This window comes from Chionomys nivalis, chromosome 3 (genome assembly GCF_950005125.1).
Source record: "Chionomys nivalis chromosome 3, mChiNiv1.1, whole genome shotgun sequence".
Taxonomy (NCBI): domain Eukaryota; kingdom Metazoa; phylum Chordata; class Mammalia; order Rodentia; family Cricetidae; genus Chionomys; species Chionomys nivalis.
In genome coordinates, this window is record NC_080088.1 from 63,240,704 (window position 1) to 63,264,136 (window position 23,433).

The window sequence follows — 23,433 nt, forward strand, 5'->3', positions numbered from 1 at the left end:
AGAGGTTAAGAGCATTGCCTGCTCTTCCAAGGGTCCTGAGTTCAATTCCCAGCAACCACATGGTGACTCATAACCATCTGTAACGGGGTTTGGTGCCCTCTTCTGGCCTGCAGGCATACACACAGACAGAATATTGTATACATATTAAAATAAATAAATTTAAAAAAAAAGAATTCTATTTACAGAAGGTCTCTTTCATTTGCATCTCTAGTGAAGACCATAATGTCTGTCTCTACCTCATAATAGGGAAACTGGTGCTCACTGCAGTAGGGGCCCACCCTGGGGCCAACTCCAAACCCCAAACCTGGCCCAGTTACCTGAGTCACATTCCTGGAAGGGACTACACGGGGTGCAGTATTCCTGTTCCATTTCAGGAAATGAAACAGTTGATTTTTCATTTACACGGAAAGGAAAAATAAATACCAGATGTTTGGAAACCTAGTACAAACTCGCCATACTGGAACTTACAAGGGCATTCAGAAGGAAAAAATTTCAAGTCAGAAAATCCACAAAGCAAAAAAAGATGTTTTGAATGAAAATGCATTTTGTCTTTCTCTCTCTCACACACACACACAAACAGTATCTCATTGTTTCTTCCTCAGGGAGCAGCTGTGAAGGAACTTAAGGGAGGGGACAGACACAGCATCCCATCTTTGTGCCTCATACAGACCTCAGCTTTGAGGCCAGTGTTCCCGAGCTGCAGGGGGTGTGGCATGAATGGCCATCAAAGGGCAATGGCCTGATGGGAGCTTATAAAATGACCCGGAGATGCCAGGCACCAAAATAGGCGCCTCACTTGAAGGATTCTGTGTGGAAACTGCCGTCTGCTGTCGTCTTAATAATAATAAAAAAAGGTATGTACATCGTTGTAACGTTCACTTAGGATAAATATGTTTAAAATAGAGGTTGCCTTGACTTTCTGTTGCCCCCTTTCAGCTCAAGTGGTGAGTATGGACCCGGGGCGTTCACACTAGCCCTACAGACCATCTCATTGTCCTCAAACTTACAAGGTAGGTGCTACCGGCAAATTTCAGGTGACAAGTCAGAGGGTAGGTAAACCTGTGCTTGCCCTGATGGCTCCCCTTGCCCCCCAACCTCCCCCTACCCAAAGGAGACATGGGAAGCTGCCTTTGTGCCAAGACAGCATCGGATGAATTCTCTAGAGGGATTCAGCTGCTCCTGACGGTAAGATCCGAGTGAAAACTGGGATTGATTGTGTGAGCAGAGTACTGGACACGAAACCATTTTGCTTAGATATGGGATTTGCTGGGTGTAGTGGTGTAACCCTTTAACCCTCACGCTAGAAGACATCGCAAACTGTAGGACAGTCTGGATTATGTGGAAAAAAAGGAAAGGAGAGGAAAGGAGAGGAGGGGAGGGGAGGGGAGGGGAGGGGAGGAGAGGAGAGAAGAGGGGGTGGAAAAACGCAGTTCTTGTTTGATTTGAAAGTTACGTGGGTTTGGTTGTTTTTAAGATCTAAACACCCATGGAAATATTTTATTATGCCATGTGAAACCTGAGAGTCTAGTTAATGCTGCCAGCTTCTTGAGGTCAGGGACTGTGGCTACAGGGACACGCAGGCCCTTGGAGAACTGGGTTCAAGTTCTGGCCTTACAAGAGGACTATGAATTAAACTGAACCATTGACCTTACAGAAAACCCAATCCGTTTCAGCACAGGTGACTTCTGGACGAGTCACTGGGGCCTCAGTATAGATCCCATAGTAGATACTGAGGCCAGAGCTTCCAAGGAGAGCCTCAGCATGTTTGATGATGTGTACCCACAGCCAGTGCCTACCCAGAGTGCACTGCAGGCTTGGAAGAATTACCTCTAAGTTATTTAATAGTTGAAATTATAGTTAAGCTTATTTCTCAAGGTAAATTCACTAAGAGGAGCTTCCTGTGATATTAGACAATAGGAAGACACGCATTATAAACTGTGTATCTTTTACTCAGAGTTATGCAAGCCCTCCAATACCATGCTCTGTCAGTGTTAGGTGAATCTAAACCGAAGGAGCGTGAAATATCAGCGTCTCCCCTCTCGAGGACTTCTAGCTATAGGAAGAAAACTCCAATAGCCAGACAAGGGGAGTGAGCTGCGCTCTGACTCCTCTCAGAGAACTCAGGGCATGTTTCAGGCCACAAGAGAACATCTTGTCATACATACGACATTGTCAGAGCTAGACATGGTCTAGACATGGTAAGGCAGGCTTCATCAGGTCTCACAGGCAAGCATTCAGGGATGAACACAGAAGAGAGCATGACCGAGAGGCTATGGATGGAGAGCTGATCCTGTCATGGTCCTGCTCCTTTCCAGGCCTCAGTTTCCCCACTGTACACCTGGCAAGGGTGTGTGTGGGGGTGCTGTGTAGTTGTCCTCTAAGGTCCTAGCCATCTGTAAACGCAGTAGAGTGTACATCCGATGTGCCACACATAAAGTCGGGTGCTTGGGAAAGACCAGTGGGCAGAGTTACGAAAATTCCAAGAGCGCTGGAGAATGGGCACAAAGTTTTGTGAGTTTAGGCTGGGCTTCTACAAACACTCCACCCCCCGAAATGTTAAAACACAGGTGTTGTGTTGCGTACATAGTGAGGGGAAAGGGGGCCTTCAGGACTAAAGATGGTGGTCCCTCCACAGATTTGCTCAAGAGAGCTTCAGCAGCCACCCTTCCCCACCCCGCCCCAGCTGGCAGCTCTTGCTCCTTACATAACTGTTCTTTTGAAAACCAGGCAACAAAGCCTTCAGAAAAGAAGCTATTGATTATTAAAGTTATTTGGAGGTTGAAAGACTCGTAATGAAGTGGTTATAATTATTCCTGTTATGACACATCCTTCTCAGGGCTTGGATCTGAGAACATTTTGCTTGCATTGACTCAGTCACCTTCATCTCGGAGAGAAAGGCAGCGAGCTGGAAATAGCTCGTGTGCAGGGAGAGACGAGGAGTCATGGAAAGGGAACAGAGGGAAGGCAAGTTGGGGGAAAGAGGCAGAGAGGAGCCCAAAGTGGCCAGTCATAGCCTGCAAGAACAGCTATTACAATCTCTCCATTGTCCCTGCCCAGAGACAGTTATGGCCACCAGGAGACTTCTGTACTGAAATAATATTGTGCTCTTCCACATCAGCGGGCAGGCCTTCTCTGGTTAAATGCACACCTTCTGTGGAAAAACATCCTCAGCGAATGGAGAAAACACTTGGGAAATACAATCCTGTTTCTGTTTTTCATAATAACAATGCTAGTATTTAGCTGGGCAAAGAGGCCCATGTTTGTAATTCCCAGCACTCACGAGGCAGAGGCAGGAAGATCTCTGTGAGTTCAAGACCAGCCCAATCTAAAAAGCAAGTTCCAGTCTAACCAAAGCTAATAGTGAGAGGCTGTCTCAAAATAAATAAATAAATAGATAGATAAATAGATAGATACATGAAGAAATAAATAAATAACAAATAGTGAATGTATACTGAGTACCTGCTTGGTGTCAGCCCCTCCCTCTTTCTGGGGAGGTGTCTTACATCATAACAGCTGGTCTTGAACTGGTGACCTCCAGAACTGTCCCACCTAAGCCTCTCCTGGCTTTATTTTATCCCAGTTTATTTTCGCAAAGGTTCATGAGATAGACATGACTATTAGTTCCACTTTATAAGCCAAGAAGCAAAGGTCTGACTTGCACAGTTACACTTAGTAGGTGGCAGAGCCAGAACTGGAAACCCATTTGAACAATACTGGGTCTCCATATGCTGCTCTTGGCTAGGGTTCCCAGCCAAGCATGGGTTGATAGGGCAGCCCAGCAAGACAGTCAAGGATGAAGTGTAGGGGTCCGGGCAGCATTCCTTTATGAATCTGATAGGACAGTTAATTTGTGCATGATTTGGATCTGAGCTTTATTTCTTCATTCACAGTATGACCTTTGACCTTTCAGTGCACTTCTTTGTCCATTCCCTGTTGACACATTGTTTTTTGTTCCAGAAACAAATACCCATTTTCAAAAGTCTGGGATGATTTGAGGAGAACTGAACAGGGTGCCCACCCTGGAGAAATTTTCAATGGGGGGTGGGAGGGTGCGGGTCCACGAAGGAGGCTAATTCAGCAAGAGATGCTCTCAAAGAGGCCAGTGCTCTGAGGTGATGGTCTCACTGTGAATGGATGGCCAGCCTGGCAGCAGCTGCAAGATAGCAGCTCCTCAGTGCTGAGGAGAATGCCGGCTGACGGACCAGGCCCTCAAGGACTCTCCATCACCGTGTGTCCTCAGGAGACCCAGACACATCCAGCTGCCTTATTTCTCCCCAGGCCTCTCCTGAAGCCACCCAGACCCGAGATGGTGACCATGCTGTTGCTCCTGGCTACTCTGGCAAGCCTCTTCACTGCAGCCAAGGGACAAAGTTTCCATCTTGGGAAATGCCCATCTCCTCCGGTGCAAGAGAATTTTGACGTGAAAAAGGTGTGGTAACTCAAACTTCTCCTTTGTTTTGGGCATGCCGGGAGGTTTATTTTATTCTTTTTTTTTTTTTTTTCTGTTTTTTGTTTTTTTTTGAGACAGGGTTTCTCTGTGGCTTTGGAGCCTGTCCTGGAACTAGCTCTTGTAGACCAGGCTGGTCTCGAACTCACAGAGATTCACCTGCCTCTGCCTTCCAAGTGCTGGGATTAAAGGCGTGCGTCACCACCGCCCGGCAGTTTATTTTATTCTTTAATCTCCCTCCAAAGCAAGCCTTGGGGAGGTGTGGAGATCTTTGCAGAGACAGGCCAGCAGGGTTACAATCCGCGTGAGGCAAGGAGAAAATCGGTTCAAGACGACTCAGTAACCAGTGTTGGTTCAGACTTCCAGAGTCTGACCCCAGGCGGTTTATTTTATGCATATTTAAGTACCGTGCAACTTGGAAAAAAATTTCCTGATTTAACACAATCTCGTGTGCACAAAGATGCATAACTATATCGATGTCACTTCTTCTTGGATTATTTTAAGGGACGAGGGGAGGATCTGGTGTGGTTTCCATCTTCCAGTTAGCACAGAAGTTATCTAGTCTATTAGCCACCTTTGGTTCTAATTTGGGAGCTTGTGGGGAGCCTTTGGCCATACAGATAGTGTAAAGGTCATCCAGACAATTAATCACTTCTGGTCCTGGTTGAGGAAGCTTGGGGGAAGTGTGGTATGACTTGGTGCCTTGGCACAGGGATTACCGAGGCTATTAGCCACCTCCATCCCCAGCCTTCTGGGTGGAAAGCATCTTTTCCTTGAAAAGACAAGCCAGCCTGTTTGCATTCCTGGTCCCTAATGCTATCTGTGAGCATATGAACCTTTGCACTCCCAACAAGGAAGGCACTTGCATTCCTTATTTTGGGTTTCCCTGAAGTAGTCTCTGAGGCCACAAAGAGGAGAGGGAGATTCTTTGGCACGTCAGCTTGCCCTGTAGATGGATGCCAACACGCCGCCGTAGGAGCGCCCTGGCAGGGGAGAGCTGTCAGTGTGTAGGGATTGTCCCCCACATCTCTGGGAAGGTGGGGGTGAGGTTAGGGGATGAGAATAGCGGCATTGACTATGACTGGTTACTACTATTGTCCAGAGAGGAAAGTGGAGTGTCCTCCCGTGACACAGCTAGCATACACGCACAGGTTTCCTGTCAGAGAACTCAAGACAGGACCTGGGAAAGGCCAAAAGTCCCGCAGGGGTGTTTTCTTGTTACCTACAATATAACTAGCTCCCCATAAATGCTCCTTCTTCTTGGAATGAGTCAGAGGGAGCAGCAAGAAGGGGGGGCAGGGATTAGGTGGCAGAACTCAGCGGCTCCCACAACTGGGGAAGGCCTGGGTTCTAATCTTAAGGCCCCTTCTCTTTAAGAGGTTTTGGTTGATTTTAGGAGCAGCACACTTGGCTTGAGAAACAGTGAACTTACCAGTCACTGTGGGTGCTGGAAGTGCTAGAGGGTGGGACGGAAGAGCTTAGAGAGTAGAAGGGAGGAATCAAGCAGTAGGCAGAGCCCAAGGTTAGGTAGGAAAAACCACACGGTAAGGTCTGCACTGACATTCTTCATTAATATCTTAAGGATTTTCTTTAATTAAGTCAACCTGGAACCCCCCAAAGGAAACCCCCCCAAAAAAAATCAAAAAATAAAAGCAAACAAAAAACAAGTTTATGATAATATCCAGGGAATTTGAGTTAGATTTTAATCTGGGAGTAAAAATGCCAAAGTATCCTTGAAATTATAACTGATATCTTCACTTCCAAACATCCTTTGAAAACTGAGGCAAAATGTTTTGAAAAGATGTTCGTGTGTGTGTGTGTGTGTGTGTGTGTGTGTGTGTGTGTGAACGTACGTAAGTGAGAAGGCGCCTATGCAGAGTGCTGGGTCCCCTGGAGCTGGACTTGCAGGCAGCTGGGAGCTGTACCGTGTGTAGGCCAGGACTTGAACTTCTCTTCAGGAGCAGCAAGGGCTCCTAACTGCAGAGCCATCTCTCCAGTCCTAAAGTAGATTTTTTTTAAGGCAAATATTGGATTGATTAGTTTATATAGCATTTTGCTGACTTGTTCAAAAAGGTTTTTATTTCAAGGATTTTTAATATATTCACTGTTATGCAGCCATCATTAAATCAGTTTTGGAAGACTTTCATTGTCTTCTAAAGAAGCCACAACCCGTTAACAGTCTCTCTAGCCGCACTACTCAGACTTTTCACCGCAGTGACAAACCCCTCCAGAGAAACAACTTGAAAGAGAGAAGATTGGTTCTGGGCTCTGTTTTCAGTGATTTCGGTCCATGGTTCATATGGCCTGTGGGCTTATGGGAGCAGAACCTCACAGGGTACATAGTTCAGAAGGCTGCTTAGCTTATGGCGGCCGTAAGCAGAGAGAGAAAGGAGAGCAAACAAGCCATCTCTCCCAGGCATGCACTCCCTGGCCTGCTTCCTCTAACTAACCCCTCCCACTTACCACCTCCCAGTGTAGCAAATCCATCAAGGGACTAATCCATTGGTTAGGTCAGAGCCCTTGGCATCCTATGACTTCCTTAAAAGTCTCACCTCTGAACTCTACTCACATCAAGACCAAACCTCCAACCTGAGGAGAAGCTTCACACCCAAACCAGAGCACTCCTTTTCTTCCCAAATCCACCATACCCACACGATCAATATTTTCCTTTCTGTCAATATGAATTTGTCTATGGGATATGCAATGCTAGCTTTTTGTGGCTGAAGGAAATGTTTTCAAGGGTCACCTGTTCGCAGAGTGCACCAACACTCCATTCCTTCTGTTGCCAAATGATGCAGGGATGATGCTACAGTTATTTGTCCTTATCGTTTGAGTTGTTTTACTTTTTTTGCTATAGAAATGCTGTGGCTGCGGATATGCAGACTTGGGTTTTTTTTGGAAGAGAGGGATGTGTGTTTTCAGTTCCTTGGGGGATATATGATTGTGGCTGAAGGAAATGTTTTCAAGGGTCACCTGTTCGCAGAGTGCACCAACACTCCATTCCTTCTTGTTGCCAAATGATGCAGGGATGATGCTACAGTTATTTGTTCTTATCGTTTGAGTTGTTTTACTTTTTTTGCTATAGAAATGCTGTGGCTGCGGATATGCAGACTTGGGTTTTTTTTGGAAGAGAGGGATGTGTGTTTTCAGTTCCTTGGGGGATATATGAAGTACGGTTGTGAATGTGGTAACTCTGTGTTTAGCTTTTTGACGAGCTGTTGGACCATCTAGGAACACTGGCACCACTGCCCGTTCTCACAGGCAGCCTCTAACATTACTTTCCTCACATCTCCGTGGGCGGTTGTTATCATTGTCCTCTTTTATTATAGGTGTCAGAGTGGTATTAAATAGCATCATCCCCATTTCTTAATGATGATGATTATCTTTTCATGTGCTTATGAGCCACGTGTCAATCTTCCAATTGAATCTCTTGCACTTAAAAAAATGGGTTAAAAAAAAGGTGGGCATGGTGCATGCCTTTAATACAGGTACTTGAGAGGCAGAGGGAGGTAGCTCTCTGTAGTCTGAGGCCAGCCTGGTTTTCAGAATGAGTTCCAGGATAGACACAGAGAAATCCTGTCTTGAACACCCCCCCACACACACTCAAACCTTTTAATTGTTGATACCCAAATCCTCTTTCTTTAAGCTAGATGCAGATCTTTTCCAGATATGTTAAAATAGTTTATCCTGTTTTGATGATTGGAAGGCGCTTTTTCATTTTCTGGCTGCCCAGACTCCTGAAATAATCACACAGAAACTATATTATTTAAATCACTGCTTGACCAACTACTTTAAGCATATTGCTAGCTAGCTCTTATATCTTTGGTTAACCCATTTCTATTAATCTGTGTATCGCCATGTGGCTGTGGCTTACCGGCAAGGTTCCGGAGCATCTGTCTGCAGCTACATGGCTTCTCCCTGACCTCTTCTTTCTCCCAGCATTCAGTTTAGTTTTCTTGCCTAGCTCTATTCTGCTAAGACACTGGCTGAAACAGATTTATTTATTAACCAATAAAAGCAACACATAGACAGAAGGATTTTCCATACCACTATTCGATGGATATTGTTGTTGCTGTTTTACCCTAACCCCACAGTGGAATGACAAAATGTTGTTGGTTGTATTTACTCTTTGTTCTTTTGGGGTGCCTGCCATCCTGCTCCCAAATAAATTAATTACACATGGAGTCTTATTCTTTCTTATGAATGTCTGGCCTTAGCTTGGCTTATTTCTTGTCAGATTGTCTTAACTTAAATTATCACATCTACCTTTTGCCTCTGGGCTTTTCTCTATTCTGTATACCTTTCTTTACTCTTACTCCATGGCTAGCTGTGTAGCTGGGTGGCTGACCCCTTGTGTCTTCCTCTCCTTTTCTTGTTCCTTCTTTTTGAATCCTCTTTCCAGATTTCTCCTCCTATTTGTTCTCTCTGCCCAGCTATAGGCTGTTCAGCTCTTTCTTTATTAGACCAACCAGGTATTTTAGACAGGCAAAGCATCACAGCTTCACAGAGTTAAACAAATGCAACATAAAAGAATACAACACATCTTTGCATCATTAAAACAAATGTTCCACAGCACAAACAAATATAACACATCATAAAATAATATTCCACAACAGATAGAACGTTTTACTTTATCTATATACCCTTTGAAGCATGAGGGCTTTTTATATCAATCAAATCCAATTTGTCTGTGTTTTTACTTTGGGGTCGGCCCTACAAACTTAAGTACCTAATTAGTAAGTATCCCATTAGCTCAGTAGGTAGCACTTAGTCTCATCCCTAGAGAAGCATTGCCTAACCCAAGGCTATAAAGATGTACACCCCTATGTTCTTCTCTGAGTTTTATAGTTTAAGCCCTTACATTTAAGCCTTTGGTCCATTTTAAGTTAGATTTGGCCATAGGAACATCCAACTCCATCTGTATGTCTTCCCCATTGTTCCAGCACCATTCTCCATTGAGATAGAAAGAGACCAGTCTCCACTGATAGTCTTAGTATGCATAGCAAAAATCAGTTGATCGTGTTTATCAAGTTTTATTTTCACCACCACCTCAATTCTATTCCAGGTGTATGTCTATATTTACTCCATATTTGATTGCTACATATTTGTCATAAGTTTCTAATCAAAATGTAGGAGTCCTCCAACTTTATTCCTATATTCTTTGTCTCTTGAATTTTCTGATCAGCTTGTCCATTTCTTTTATATATATATATATTTATTTATTTATTATGTATACAATATTCTTTCTGTGTGTATGCCTGAAGGCCAGAAGAGGGCGCCAGACCTCTTTACAGATGGTTGTGAGCCACCATGTGGTTGCTGGGAATTGAACTCAGGACCTTTGGAAGAACAGGCAATGCTCTTAACCCGCTGAGCCATCTCTCCAGCCCCAGCTTGTCCATTTCTGCAGAGGATATAAGGAACAATTGATTTCTAAAGTATTGCCGTTCTAGCCCTTTCTATTCATAAGCTATCTTTTTAGCTAATTTTTTTTTGTTTGTTTTTTTGGAGACAGGATTTTTTGTGTAACAGCCCTGGCTGTCCTAGAACTCGCTCTGTAGACCAGGCTGGGCTTGAACTCAGAGATCTGACTGCCTCTGCTTCCCAAGTGCTGGGATTAAAGGCGTGTACCACCACTGGTCAGCATCTATTTACCTTTTTGTCTTACCAATATTTTGCGGTTTTCAAAATACAAGTTCCTACATATCTGTAGTTAAATTTATTCCTAAATATTTTTGTTCTTTTTATGTTATTGTAAATGGAATTTCTTAATTTCATTGGCAGATTTTTTTCATCCCATGTGTAGAAACATTTTTGTTTATTGATCTTGCATTTTTTAAATTTGCAGTACTCATTATTTTAATAGTATGTGTCTGTGGGGTTTTGTTGTTTGTTTTTAAGATTCCTTAGCGAGACTGGAGACAGAGCTTAGTTGCACAAAATCAAGTCTGACATCCATTTCCAAATAAACTAAGCATGGTCACACACATCTCTACTCTAGGATGAAGGCAAGAAGAACATTCAAAATCCCTCCAAAACATTTTCTTAGGGCTTTGTGTACACAGTAATAGATCATCTGCAAGTAAGGATGATTTTGCATCTTTTCCAGTTTTCCTTTTCAGATATCAAACTGTCCTTGTATAGAAACTGCAATGAGAAAGATTTGCAGAACAATATGGGATCATGAAGGAACACAACATGACAACCTTTCACCTCTGAGTTTCCTTGTTTCAGGAAAGTCCTTGCCCGTAATGGTGGATCACTCAGGTAGCCTGAGCAGTTAAGAACTATGTTAAACATATCATAAAATGGGGACTTTTCCAAGGGTGCTTATGAAATTGTTAGCTTGCTTTTGGATTCTGCCAATGAAAGTCAAGTTCAACGGAGTTGTTTTGTTTAGCTAGGGTTTGTTGTTGTTGTTGTTTTGGTTGTTTGTTTGAGACAGGGTTTCCTGTAACCCAGACTGGCCTTGAACTTTTCACATCTGGTGTTGACCTTGGGTTCCTCATTTTCTGGTTTTGTGCGCCTCCCAGGTTCTGGGATTAGAGGTCTCTGCTAAATTGCAGTGTTTTAAACGGACTGTGGGGGTTTGCTAAAGGAGTGATAAACTACGGTCGAAAATTGCGAACACAGGCTTTAGCAGAGTCACGTGACTGAAGCAGTGCTGTCACTTGCTTCTGGATATTTCTGGATGCTTGAAGGCAAACGCGTGCTTTACTTGCTCTGTTGAGTAGCAAATTTTTTTTTCAAATATTTATTTATTTATTATGTGTACAGCATTCCTTCGATGTGTGCCCGCAAGCCAGAAGGGGGCACCAGGTCTCATTATAGATGGCTGTGATCTACCATGTGGTTGCTGGGAATTGAACTCAGGACCTCTGGAAGAGCAGTCAGTGCTCTTAACCACTGAGCCATCTCTCCAGCCCGAGTAGCAGATTTTTAAGTTTATAGAATAATTACATTTAATATTTTGACTAGGCAAATATACTCAAGTAGTTCGAAATGCTGAAGATGCAAAAGAGAGCTGGGCCCATCGCTCAGTGATAGCACAACTAGTTGGTATAAAGTCCTTTCAGTGCTCCATCCCTCGAACCATGGAGAGTGGAGGTGGGGTGGACACGGCCTGAATTCCAATGGTTCAAAGGAGCATCCAATGACGTTTTTCTTAGTCTCCTCAGTTTTCTCTGCCAGGAGCAACCAGGAAAAACAGCATATTGTATACCTTTTTATAGACAATGTGTACATATACAAGGAAATATGCATTAGGCATATAGCAGCTTCCAGATGCCCGTGACCTGTTGTCTAACCTGTGAGCATGCTACCTTCCCCAGAATAAAGGGATTCCACAGAGCTGACCTGAGATGACCAGACTGGCTATCCAGGAGGCTGTAACTTAATCACATAAGTTATTAGAAGCAGAACATCTTTCCTAGCTGTGGTTAGAGAGAGAAAGAGATTAGAAGAAATGAGAGTCAGGGGGGCGCAATGGTCCTTGAAAATGGAGGTCTTCTGGGTCCAGAAAGCAGGCTGCCTGTGTAACACGGAGAAAGCGAAGATCCCCACTCTATCTCAGAGCCTCGGGAAGGAGAGAAAGCCTACACCTCAACTTTAGCCTCGTGAGGTTAGCATCAGTGTCTGGCTTATGGAGCTGTAAGTCAATGAAACTGTGCTGGTTAGAGTTTGTAGCTCCTCACTGAGGCAATAGAAAGCCCATCCTGTAAGCTTTCGTTGTTCATGAATTCAGCTTAAGTACCCTGCACTTCAGACCCAGTTCTTTGCTCTTCACTCTTTCGATACCTTCGAGATAATTGCATATACTTCTTTTAAAAGGGGGTGTTTAAAATTTTAGCAGATAGATGCACACTATCATTTAACTTCCCAGGCCCTCACTGGACTGTTTCCTGCCTTTTATTGTGACAGACAGAACTGTAACCGATAGCCTTATACACACACATCATTTTTTTTTTTTTTTTACAACAGGCGATACATTCCCAGAAGTTAAATTGCTGATCTAAAGAACATGTACTTTTAGTTTGGTTCAATATTACCAAGCAGCCCTCTATAACCAAGAGGTTACAAATCGGAACAGTAAACCAACTCCAAGCAGGAAGGCCTCACAGCCAACATGTCTGAGTTACACAAAATTCAAAGATGCGGTGTAGAATTATCAGCTGTTGGAAGTGAAAGGTATTTTTCAGGAACCAGACAATCCCTTCCCTTCTCGGAGACTAGAATTTCACACAGGTTCTGACTGCAGAGAACTCTGAGAACATCTCCAAATAAAGAGCCCTTGAGGAGCAGGCTGTGGCAAACAACCAGGACCCGCACACCCATTCACTGAGTCTCCTTTGAAATGATATCTTGCCCAGCTGGCTGGGAACGGAGCAGCCCATTTGGCCTGGTTTCCCCTGGAAAGGGCTCCGCTTCTAAGACTACAATGGGAAAGAGTCAGCAGGTCCCCAGAGAGCCCCTGGGTTTTGCTCTGTTCCTTGTTGTCTGTACAGTATCTCGGAAGGTGGTACGAAATTGAGAAAATCCCAGCGAGTTTTGAGAAAGGAAACTGCAACCAAGCCAACTACTCGCAGATGGAGAACGGGAACATCAAAGTGCTAAACCAGGAGCTGAGGTGAGTGGTCCCGGGGGCCTGCCTGGGGTGGGTGACCTTGCTGTCAGGGGCAGGGAGACAGAAGGTGCCTGAGTTCCTCAAGCTAGGCACTGTGGGGCCGGAATGCGCATGCTTTCTCTTCTTTAACCAAGGCTTAGCTCATGCTGATTACCAAACACTGAGAGACCATAGGCAGTCAATAGGAATGTAGCAAAGCCCCTGCTCTCATTGTAAAATGGAGACTCCAGAGGCAAAGGACATCAGGCTGCCTTGTGTGGCCTCCACACCAAGACAGAGAGCCCTTGGACCTCCCCACCATTTTGTCTTTCTTCTTCTTCTGAGTCAGGCTCTTATGTAGCTCAAGCTAGTCTCCATCTCACTGTGTAACCAAGGATGTTCTGGAATTTTTAATCTTCCTTAGTGCTGGGATTACAAGTGTGTGCCACCAAGCCTTGCCTGTGTGGTACTAATGTTAACCCAGGGCCTTTTGTATGCTAAGAAGCACCCTACCAAGTGAGCCGCATCTCCAGCCCCAGGCACCTCCTTTTCTTGCTGAGCAAGCATCAGATATATGTGCTCTTGAGTTTGGGCCAACAGGATGTCTTTTAGAAGTATGTACTTCTGTCATTAAGTGCTCTGAACATTAATCTTCAATCCAGAACTTTTTGCCCTGGCGAGCAGACATGACGAGACCCAGGAAGAGGTCCTTCTTGTTTACCCTCCACCAACCAAAGTTATATCCAACAAACACATTTCAGTATTTCCTATAGGCAAGGCACTCCCCCCACCCCCACCTGAAAATATATTGTTTAATCCCCCATGATAAAGCAAAATAGATACTATTATAAACCTCATCGGTGAGAAGACTTAGGTACAGAGACGTTAACAACTTGTTTAGGGGCCACACAACTGACACATGATGAAGTCTAGATTCGGATCAGGGAAAAGGGAATGAAGAGAACAGAGACCAGTGGAAAAAGGCCTGGGTGAAGGGTTGTTCTTTCTGTCCTCTACAAGATATGAGGACAGTACTCAACTCTAAGAAAATAACTACGCTCAGCCCTCAAGTCGCTAGGTCCACAGAGGCTCTCTGTGCCCACCATACCATCCACTAACAGTTTGGGAGCCAGAGCCCTGCCAGCTGACTGCCAGCCAGCATAAACCAGAGAAGGAAGGAAGGCTCTTGAGGGCCCTCTGACAGAAGGAGCTCCTTTCGGAGCCCCAGGGGAGGGATGCTGGAGGGACTGACTATAGGGCTTCACATGCCTTTGCCAGGACTCTCCTAGGATTTTACAGGCCCTGTACTAGTCAGTGGTTTCTCCTCAAAGTGGAATACCATATAAAATGGTTTATTTGGGCCGCAGTTCTGGAAGTTCCATCTAGAATCAAGGACCAAACTTTTACCAGGTCCTTTGGGGGAACAAGTAGCAAGCAAGAGAGTTCTAATGACCTCTTTTCTTTTTATTTTACTTTTGTTTTTCAAGACAGGATTTCTCAGTGTAGCCTTGGCCATACTGGAACTCGCTCGGTAGACCAGGTTGGCCCCGAATGCACAGAGTCCGCCTGCCTCTGCCTCCTGAGTGCTGGGATTAAAGGGGTGCATCACCTCTGCCTGGCAGTAGGATCAATGAAATAATATGTCCCATTAGATGCCAAACCCATGAAGCCCACACACAGGGAACTGGAATTCTCAACCTGTGTTTAAGAACTTGGAGCCCAGAAGAGCTGTCATAGAACTGAAAGAATGAAGGGACCCAGCTTTGCTACTTGCCTGCCTGGCTCAGATCAGACTAGAATGTGCTCTTAGGCTAGCTAGTTCTGCAGCCAGGAGCAAGAGAACTACCATCCCTGAGCATTAAGTGGGGTAAAAAGGGTAAAGCTCTTACAGCAGTGTTTGGCATCTAATAAGCATGACTTTAGTGACTGAACTCCTGCTACTTGAAAACACAGATTGGGGCCGGTGAGATGGCTCAGTAGGCAAAGGCTCCTGCCACCAAGTCAAGTCCCACAAGTATCCTCTGACCTACACACTAATGTCATGATAGGCGTGTGTGTGCACATGCATACACACTAAATGTAATACAACCACTATTTAAACAAAATACAAATGCGTTTTCCCCATGAACACATTGTGCCTTCATGATCAGAGACTGGTGTCTCCAAGAACTGTTCTGGAACAAGACACAAATGATAGTGAAGAGAAGAGCCTGCTGTGTTGCTAAGTTACCATTTGCAGATGGAGACAGAACATCTTCCAAGAGACAGCAGGGCATTGTGCCTGGCCCTACGTGGTGGCAAAAAGACAATGCAATCAGGACTATGAGAGCACCTGTCCTAACCTGCCTTACCTGCTGCTTAGGATCTGGTTATAGAGCATCCTTGTAAGTGGATTTTTCTGTCCCTCCTGCCAGCTCTCAAATCAAGAACAGAGACTTATTAATTATGAAGTTCAACTGATAGCTTAGACTTGTTTCTAACTAGCTCTTAGAACTTAAATTAACCCATTTCTATTAATCTATGTTTTACCATGTGGCTTTTACCTCTATCCTGTGTTGTGTATCCGACCTGTTCCACTATTGGCTGTTCAGCCTTTTATTAAACCAATTGGAGTAACACATGTTCACAGTGTACAAAGAGATTATTCCACAACACATCCCTCACTGCGAATCATAGCGCTAAGCTCTCAACTTCCTCACACATACTTGGCTCTCATGGTTGGCCTGCTTGGCGACTGATGGGCAGGTAGCTCCTTTGCCACTCATGTCTAGACACCCCCTTCTCTGTCCTCTTTCCCAAGGCTTTCTTTCCCCTGCCCTCTGGGTTCATGGGGTCGTCGGGAGTTAGCCTAAAATGGGCCAGGTCCTTGTGAAGAGTACTTTCTTGGTTTCAAGACCAGAACATTTAAGATATGCCACCATGGCTGGGCGGTGATAGTGCACGCCTGCAATCCCAGCACTTTGTGAGCTCGAGGCCAGCCTGGTCTATAGAATGAGTTTCAGGACAGGCTCCCAGGCTACACAGAGAAACCCTGTATCAAAAAAGATACGCCACCATTTTATGTACCACTAAGAAAGAGTATCTCTGTCATTGGTTAGTGCTGGGGGACCGATTATAAAGTGTGTGTTTCTTCACAATTATGTCTCTGAGAACGGGACTTGTCTCAGAACCATGCTTCCTCCTTGCCTCTGTGACAACCTGCTCTGTTTCAAAATCTCCCGCGCTCACCGGACACCAGCTGAACTAGAGGGGTTTTCAGAACTCAGCTCCTAGATGGGACAAATGCTAAGACGTCAGGCAGCTCAGGGCTAACGAGAAGTGCCTCCGGTCCCCATGGGAAGTGCCTCCGGTCCCCATGGGAAGTGCCTCCGGTCCCCATGGGAAGTGCCTCCGGTCCCCTTCCTGCTTTGCATTATTTTCAGGGCTCTAGTTCCCCATCCTTTGTCTCTTTGTCGTCCTCTCCTCTGTGAAGAGACAACCTTGTAGGGGCTGTTTTGTTTATTTTCCCATTCCCCTTTATTCCCTCTCTTTGAAGCCTAAGAGCAGGAAGTGCCTGAAAGATGAAAGGCAAACAGTCCAAAGGTGTTGGAATGCCAGGGCCTAGCATAGAACCCAGCCCTTGGCTTTGTCACAGGGGCTTCTTCTCCACAAGTGCTGTCTTCCTCCCCTGAATCTCAGGCAGTCACAGAAGGAAGGACAGGGTCCAGAGCCAGGTCTGGTTGGCCTTTCAAGAACCCCTTACACCAGATACCACCATGTTGGCTGCCAGAGCCATTGGGCATGAAGCTTGACTTTCATTGATGCTTTTTGCTTTTCAATTATGTGTATTTTCTTTCGTTCCCATATCTCTTTTCCTTTCCTTTTCTTGTTCTCTCTCTCTCTCTCTCTCTCTCTCTCTCTCTCTCTCTCTCTCTCTCCACTCACTTTAGACCTGATGGAACCGTGAACCAAGTTGAAGGTGAAGCCACACAGAGCAACCTCTCAGAGCCAGCCAAGCTGGGAGTCAAGTTTTTTGAGTGTAAGTATCCACTTCCCTCAGGGAGCTTCAGGGACAGGGGTTCTGTAGATAGAAAGCTGGAGCCCTGTGTTCCAACACATCTGAGAGCTATCTTCAGGGTTCAAGTCAATGCACAATTATCTTCTGTGCACCTACCGTATGCTGTTCCCCAGAGTAGGCACTGATGATGGGCTAGACAGAGCTGACCATGTCCTTACAGCCTGACACATCCCAGTGGACACTGAAGAGGTACCAAGAAACTTCCTTAGCGTTCCAGGAGGCGAGGCCCACAAAGATACACATCTAGTATGAGTAGGAGACGGGATCCAATCTGATCTCGCAGGAAGCAGAAGTGGATGTTAGAACTATCCACATCTGCGTAAGCTTACAGGCAGGAGTGACAAGCTGAGGCCTGACTCTGCCACTTTCTAGTCACTCCGTTCTGCCCTTTGACTTCTGGTCTAACCTGGGAACATACAGGCAGCAGACAGGGTAGTTAGTTTGGTTACCTCTGTAGGTAACATTGGAGAATCCATCTCAGACCTGTAAGATCTTCTCACCCTGGAAATGCTTCGGTGGCCCCTCTTTGCACCTATGGGACAGATACCAAGTCAGTCCCATAAAAGAAATCATTGTCCTTCTCCTGCCTGCCTTACTGGCACCATGACACATTCTTTTTTTTCGAGACAGGGTTTCTCTGTAGTTTTGGTGCCCGTCCTGGAACTAGCTCTTGTAGACCAGGCTGGCCTCGAACTCCCAGAGATCCACCTGCCTCTGCCTCCCGAGTGCTGGGATTAAAGGCATGCACCATCACCGCCCGGCAGCATGACACATTCTTAAAGCTGATACAGGAAGGAGGACCCAAACACGTTAGTCTTTGCTTCTTCACTCAGGATGCTGGACTTGAAGCCTTGCCATGCATTCCTGGCCCTCCTTGTGAAGCAGTCTCTGTGTACATTGATGCTAGGGCAGCCATCAACCCAAGGACGCCAGCTGAATCCCTGGTCATCTCGTGTGCCTTTTCCATGCCGCTGTCGGGGGAGGGGGGCATAAAAATGATCCTTGACTGTAGCCACGCACTAGAATCACTGGGGAGTTTTGTTGGTGGTGTTGTTTTTCAATACCAAGCGTGGTGGTACACAACTGTATTCCCAGCCCTGAGGAGGCTGAGGCAGGAGGGATACAAGCTACAGGTCAGCCTGGGCTGACGTGACTTGGTGGATAATGCGCTTGTCGTATGAGCCTGACGATCTGAGTTTGATCCCTGGAACCCACCTAAAACTGAAGAGAGCTAACTCCAAAAGTATTGTCCTCTGACCTCTTCGCATATGCCATGGCATGTGGCCCGGCCATCTCATACACACACACACACACACACACACACACCCATGCATGCACGCACGCACACACACTAATTTAAAAAAAAATTAAAGAAGGCCAGCCACTTGAAGGTCTGAAGTTGGAGAAGGGTGGGAGGGTAGTCTTAATGTCTCTCACTGCCCCCACACATTTCCCATGTGAAGCACCGACTTAGAATGGGTCCCCACAGTCCTGGAGAGGGGGCTCCCCTTGCCCTGGTCCTTCCTCATGCTGCTGCCCCTGGTTTCAGTGATGCCATCTGCACCGTACTGGATCCTGGCCACCGATTATGAGAACTATGCTCTTGTCTACTCCTGCACCACCGTCATCTGGCTCTTCCACGTGGATTATGCCTGGATCCTGGGAAGAAACCCTTTTCTTCCTCCAGAGACAGTAACCTACCTGAAAGATATCCTCACTTCTAATGATATCGACATCCAGAAAATGACGATCACGGATCAAGCGAACTGCCCCGACTTCCTGTAAAGGGAGGGGTAGCCACTCCGGGTTACTCCTATGCTTTGTGCTCCACCCCTGCTCCTCATAAAGACAAACCAAGCAACCATGGCAAGTACCGAGGGAAAGTTTGGCTATAGAAGCCAAGGGAGGGGACTCAGGGAAAGTTGACCCAAACCCAGCCAGACCCCACACTGTCACTCTGCTAGCCCAACAATAAACATTTTGCTGATCAGCTGTGTTCACAGTGGATTCTGAGTTAGGGCTATTGTGGGAGATTCATTAGAAGCAGATGGTGGGAAACCCTTCAGCGGTTGTGTTTAGAAAAACAATTCTGAGCTGCCCTAGTTTCAAGGTACCAGAAGGCCGATGGTAAAGTTTGGTGAGTTGGATCCAGGGTCCCACTCGGCTGCAGCTACCCCTCTGGAGGGAAGGCTGGGAGGTTTTCGCTTCTGTCTGGAGTCTTCCTTGAAGTTACTTTCTCATCAGGAATTCAGAGTGTGGCTGAAGAATGAGTGTCCTGGGAGGGTCTGTGAAAGAAGAGATTCTGTGAGGAGAAGACAAAGGAATTTTAAAAATGATACAAACATTTCTCTTTCCTCCTTTGTGTTTACTGAGGTCCAATCACATTCCAGCCACTGAAAAATCCTGAGTCCCTCCCCGCCCACCCCAGAAGCTCCAGACCAGTAAGAGACACAGCAGGATAGAGGGCACCATGGGAAATCTGAGAACATCACACCCCCTTCAAGACAGAGGGTCAAGCTTAGACAGTCTGTCTAAAAGCCTCAAGGGCATTCCCATGCCCCTGCTACTCTAGGAAGTCAGGAACCTGGTGCTGTGTCTTCTGACCTGTGACTTTTAAAATCAAATGACCTCAGATTTATCTCTTCGTTCTTGTGTAGAATATATTCTATTTATGTTCATATATACAATTTTCATTTAAAGAAAAGTAAACTCAAAATGTAGCTTCCAATTCATAATTCAAAAAGCCTGAAAAATGCTGGGTAAAAATATGGGGGTTGTACGTGATCAGCTGCTGTTCCCAGTGTTGCCGGTTGTGTCCTGTGTCTGTCACCGCACTGTCCACTAGAGGCACTTGGCTACTCTTCTAGAATGCAATGATTCCTCAGAGGGCTAAGCTTCCTGTCACCTGATAGCTTGTGGTAAAAACTAAATTGTGTATATTAGGAATATTTCCTCACGCGAGCTCTCTCCCGAAGCAAAAATCTCAATCAAACCAAATCACAACAAGCCGAATTAAAGGATATCCAGGTTTAATGGGATTTTTGTGTGTGAGGGGAACCGGGAAGCCACCAAGGCTACTACCACCGGGAAGGAAAGAGGAGACCACGAAGGGACTTTCTGGGGAGCAGTTTATATAGACTGGGGGAGGGGTCAAGGTTTGGCAGGCACAGGGCTGGGGCCACCAGAGATGGAGACCAGGACTTACAGTGTAGGCGGTGTGATGACTCAGCTGGCAAAGGCACCTGCCACCAAACCCAAGGACCCGAGTTTGATCCCTGGGACTCACTTTGTGGAAGAAGAGAACTAACTCCAGTAAGGAATGCATGTGTTCACAGACAAACATACAAACACAAATGCAACCCCCACCCCTGAAAAAAAACTTATTTCTTTCTTCTCAGAAGTTATCTGGTAACATCTGCCTGCGGAAACTTCTGTGAGATCCAGATAGGGCAATCCACAGGCACCAAGTGGGGAGAGAAACTAGAGGGGGCAGAGAAGGCCAGTAGGAAACACGGCACAAAGAAACACGATAGCACATGGTCAGGCCGCACAGCCATCACTAGCTCTAACCATCACACGATCGCCAGTCTCTCTTCGTTATCATTACAACACATAGCTCTTTTTTCTGGAGGCTTTATAAAGCAAACTCAGATATCACAGCGCATTACTTGACCTATAACTAGCTAAGTGCACATCTCTGGCAGATATAATCACGTGTAGAACAAAAATACTGCAAGTTATGACATATGTCCTAAAGGTATTCAGAGAATGTAATCTCTATGTAGTTTTTAAAAATATTTTACATAGTTTAGGTGAAAGGGAGGATGTGTGCACAGAAATGGCCATGGTTTTATTTGGGTCAGTCTCGGATGGGAAGCAGCGACATCAAGACAATGAGGGGATGGGATTCTGGCTTCTAGAATGGCTGCTTCATATCATGCCACGTATTCATGAAAATTTGAGAACTACAAAATCACGTGGGAGTTGCTGCTCTGTGTGTGGGGGTTTGGGAGGTCCCTGCTGGTGGCCTTGCTACTTTGCAAAAAAACGGAGCTTGTGACTCTACCTCGGTAGCCACACCCAACTGAACCAAAGGCCCTGTACCTGAGCTAGGGGCCAGCAGTCTACAGACTGAATCAGCCTCACTGCATGGAAAAGGCCCCAAGAGATCTGGAGATGGAGCTCAGAGGCACAGAGGAAGGACCTGATTTCATTTCTTAGCTTCTACAAATAAACAAGCAAATAAATAATAAGTAAAACCCCTGAGAGGTTTAGGATGCTCCAGAGCTGTAAGGTCTCATAGTTGGCAGTGACCATTACTGGAGACAGACAATGAAGGCTATGAGAATATAGAAAAATTGTGGATATTAGAGGAGACCTTCACCCACCCAGGGCTCCTCCAGGCAGCTTCAGCTGTCGGTGGCTTTTCACTTCTCAGCTCAATTCCTGTGAATCTTGGCTGACTTAGTTCCTCAGTTCCTGCCCTTGGATTTTTGCAGGATTAGGTATGAGTACACACACACACACACACACACACACACACACAGAGAGAGAGAGAGAGAGAGAGAGAGACAAAGACAGAGAGACAGAGAGCACATACCCCCCCACACACACACAGCACACAGAAACACACATACATTCACATGCACACGGAGCACACATACTCCTCCCCCACAGTACATAGACACACACATACAGAGAGCACCTACTCCCCTCCACACCCTCCACACACAGCACACAGACACACACATTGATACACACACACAGAGTACATACTCCCCCATACACACAACACACACACACACACATATACACACACACAGAGTGCACACACTCCCCCCACACACAGCACAAGACACACACATTTATACACACACACACAGAGCACATACTCCCCCATACACACAACACACAGACACACACACAAAGAGTGCACACACTCCCCCACACACACAGCACACAGACACACACATTGATACACACACACAGAGCACATACTCTTCCCCCACATCACACAGACACACACACACACACACACACACACACACACACGCTCCCTTACCTTTTTATTCTGAGATAATTTGACTTGACTGAGTAAATGTTCCTTGCAACCGAAATAGCCTCAAGACAAAAGAGTTAATAATATAATGTTGCGTGGAAAAAAGAAAGCAGCAGTTTAACTCTGTAGTATTTATAGCTGCGTGAAATAAGGGCATTAAATCAAGTACTAAGAGCGAACAAAGAAGATGAAAGCAATTAGTGTGTTAGTATGATAGAATTATGGGTGCTCCTTTTCTCATTTTTTATGGCTGCTATTTGCGGCATGAGCTCTAAGATACATACAGACCCTGAGGCCTTCTTTAGTTTAGCCTGATCCTCTGGAAAGTAGAGTGTCAAAGCCCCCAATGGGCCTCCTCTTCCCAGAACGGCCTCAGATGTGGAGGCCTTCCAGAGCTGTTCTCATGTTTCTAAGGTAAGGGCATCATTCGTAAATAGGGGGTGTGTTATATTTAAATTTTTCACTTACTGAAGCAATTACTATTTATTACCAGTCAGGACCCACCCCATTCACATCTAGAAGACATAAAGGTCAATATTGAGTCATTTAGACAGTTTTTATTTCCACAAATCGGCTAAGCACTGTTTTCTTTTATAGCAGACTTTCCCCCACAAAACCATCTCACCTTGATAATTGAATAAGTGTAGGTTTTCATTAGTTGCCAAGTATGTTCAGATTTTATGCTAAAATTCAATATTTTGTTTAGTTTGATAGTAAAATAAACTCAACAGTTATATAATGTTTTCCCACGGAAGAGGTGATGTGAGCTCATTAGAAACAGCAAGGAGCAGTGGGGCCCGAAGCCCAGGGGTGGGGTGGGGTGGGGGCTGGTCTTGGCTCCTTGGTCCAGCAGGTTCTCTAAGGATCCTGCTAGAGCATTATGGTTTTGTACACTAAGCGAACTGTTGCTGAGAGAATGCCTGTACCTTTTTAGGGGAAAGAGTCCCAACATAAGTATAAAGTGACTGCCAGGCACATGTCTGTAATTCTAGCACGGGGTAGGCTGAGGCAGCGAGATCAGAGGATTCAAGCTAACCTAGGTTATATAGTGAGACCTTGGCTTGGAAGACGAAATCAAATGACTAAAAGACTAAAGTTTTACACTGCTTTGCATTGTCTTCAAAGCCTTATCCTCGTATATGGTTTGCCAAGTCATGTACAGTACCTGACACATGCATTTCCCAAAGGAATAAAAACCTTTACTCCCGTTACATGTTCTAGTCTATAGATTGCAAACTTTACATTTTGTTCTTCTTAGGTTTCCTAGT

The 23,433-nt window shown here is 45.4% G+C and overlaps 1 protein-coding gene across 3 annotated transcripts; it reads left to right on the plus strand.

The window, feature by feature from the left end:
* The first annotated feature begins 697 nt into the window (after nt 1-697).
* Apod (apolipoprotein D) lies at nt 698-19,106 on the plus strand. Of its 3 annotated transcripts, XM_057765169.1 has the most exons (6): nt 805-854; nt 937-1,010; nt 4,279-4,429; nt 12,952-13,073; nt 16,979-17,067; nt 18,656-19,106. In XM_057765169.1, exons 3-6 carry the CDS (start codon nt 4,307-4,309, stop codon nt 18,889-18,891), a joined length of 570 nt encoding a protein of 189 aa, XP_057621152.1. In that variant the 5' UTR covers nt 805-854; nt 937-1,010; nt 4,279-4,306; the 3' UTR covers nt 18,892-19,106. The 3 variants fall into 3 exon arrangements, with proteins under 3 accessions (XP_057621150.1, XP_057621151.1, XP_057621152.1); XM_057765167.1 differs by lacking the exon at nt 937-1,010 and having other exon boundaries at nt 698-854; XM_057765168.1 differs by lacking the exon at nt 937-1,010 and having other exon boundaries at nt 760-851; nt 4,277-4,429.
* The last annotated feature ends 4,327 nt before the right edge of the window (nt 19,107-23,433 follow it).

Bases quoted from the DNA above. Each gene is read 5' to 3' on its own strand.
- Apod (XM_057765167.1), top strand. From the start codon at position 769: ATGCCAGGCACCAAAATAGGCGCCTCACTTGAAGGATTCTGTGTGGAA. The intron at 4,430-12,951 runs GTGTGGTAACTC...TTGTCTGTACAG, and splicing joins AGAATTTTGACGTGAAAAAG to TATCTCGGAAGGTGGTACGA. The intron at 13,074-16,978 runs GTGAGTGGTCCC...CACTCACTTTAG, and splicing joins GTGCTAAACCAGGAGCTGAG to ACCTGATGGAACCGTGAACC.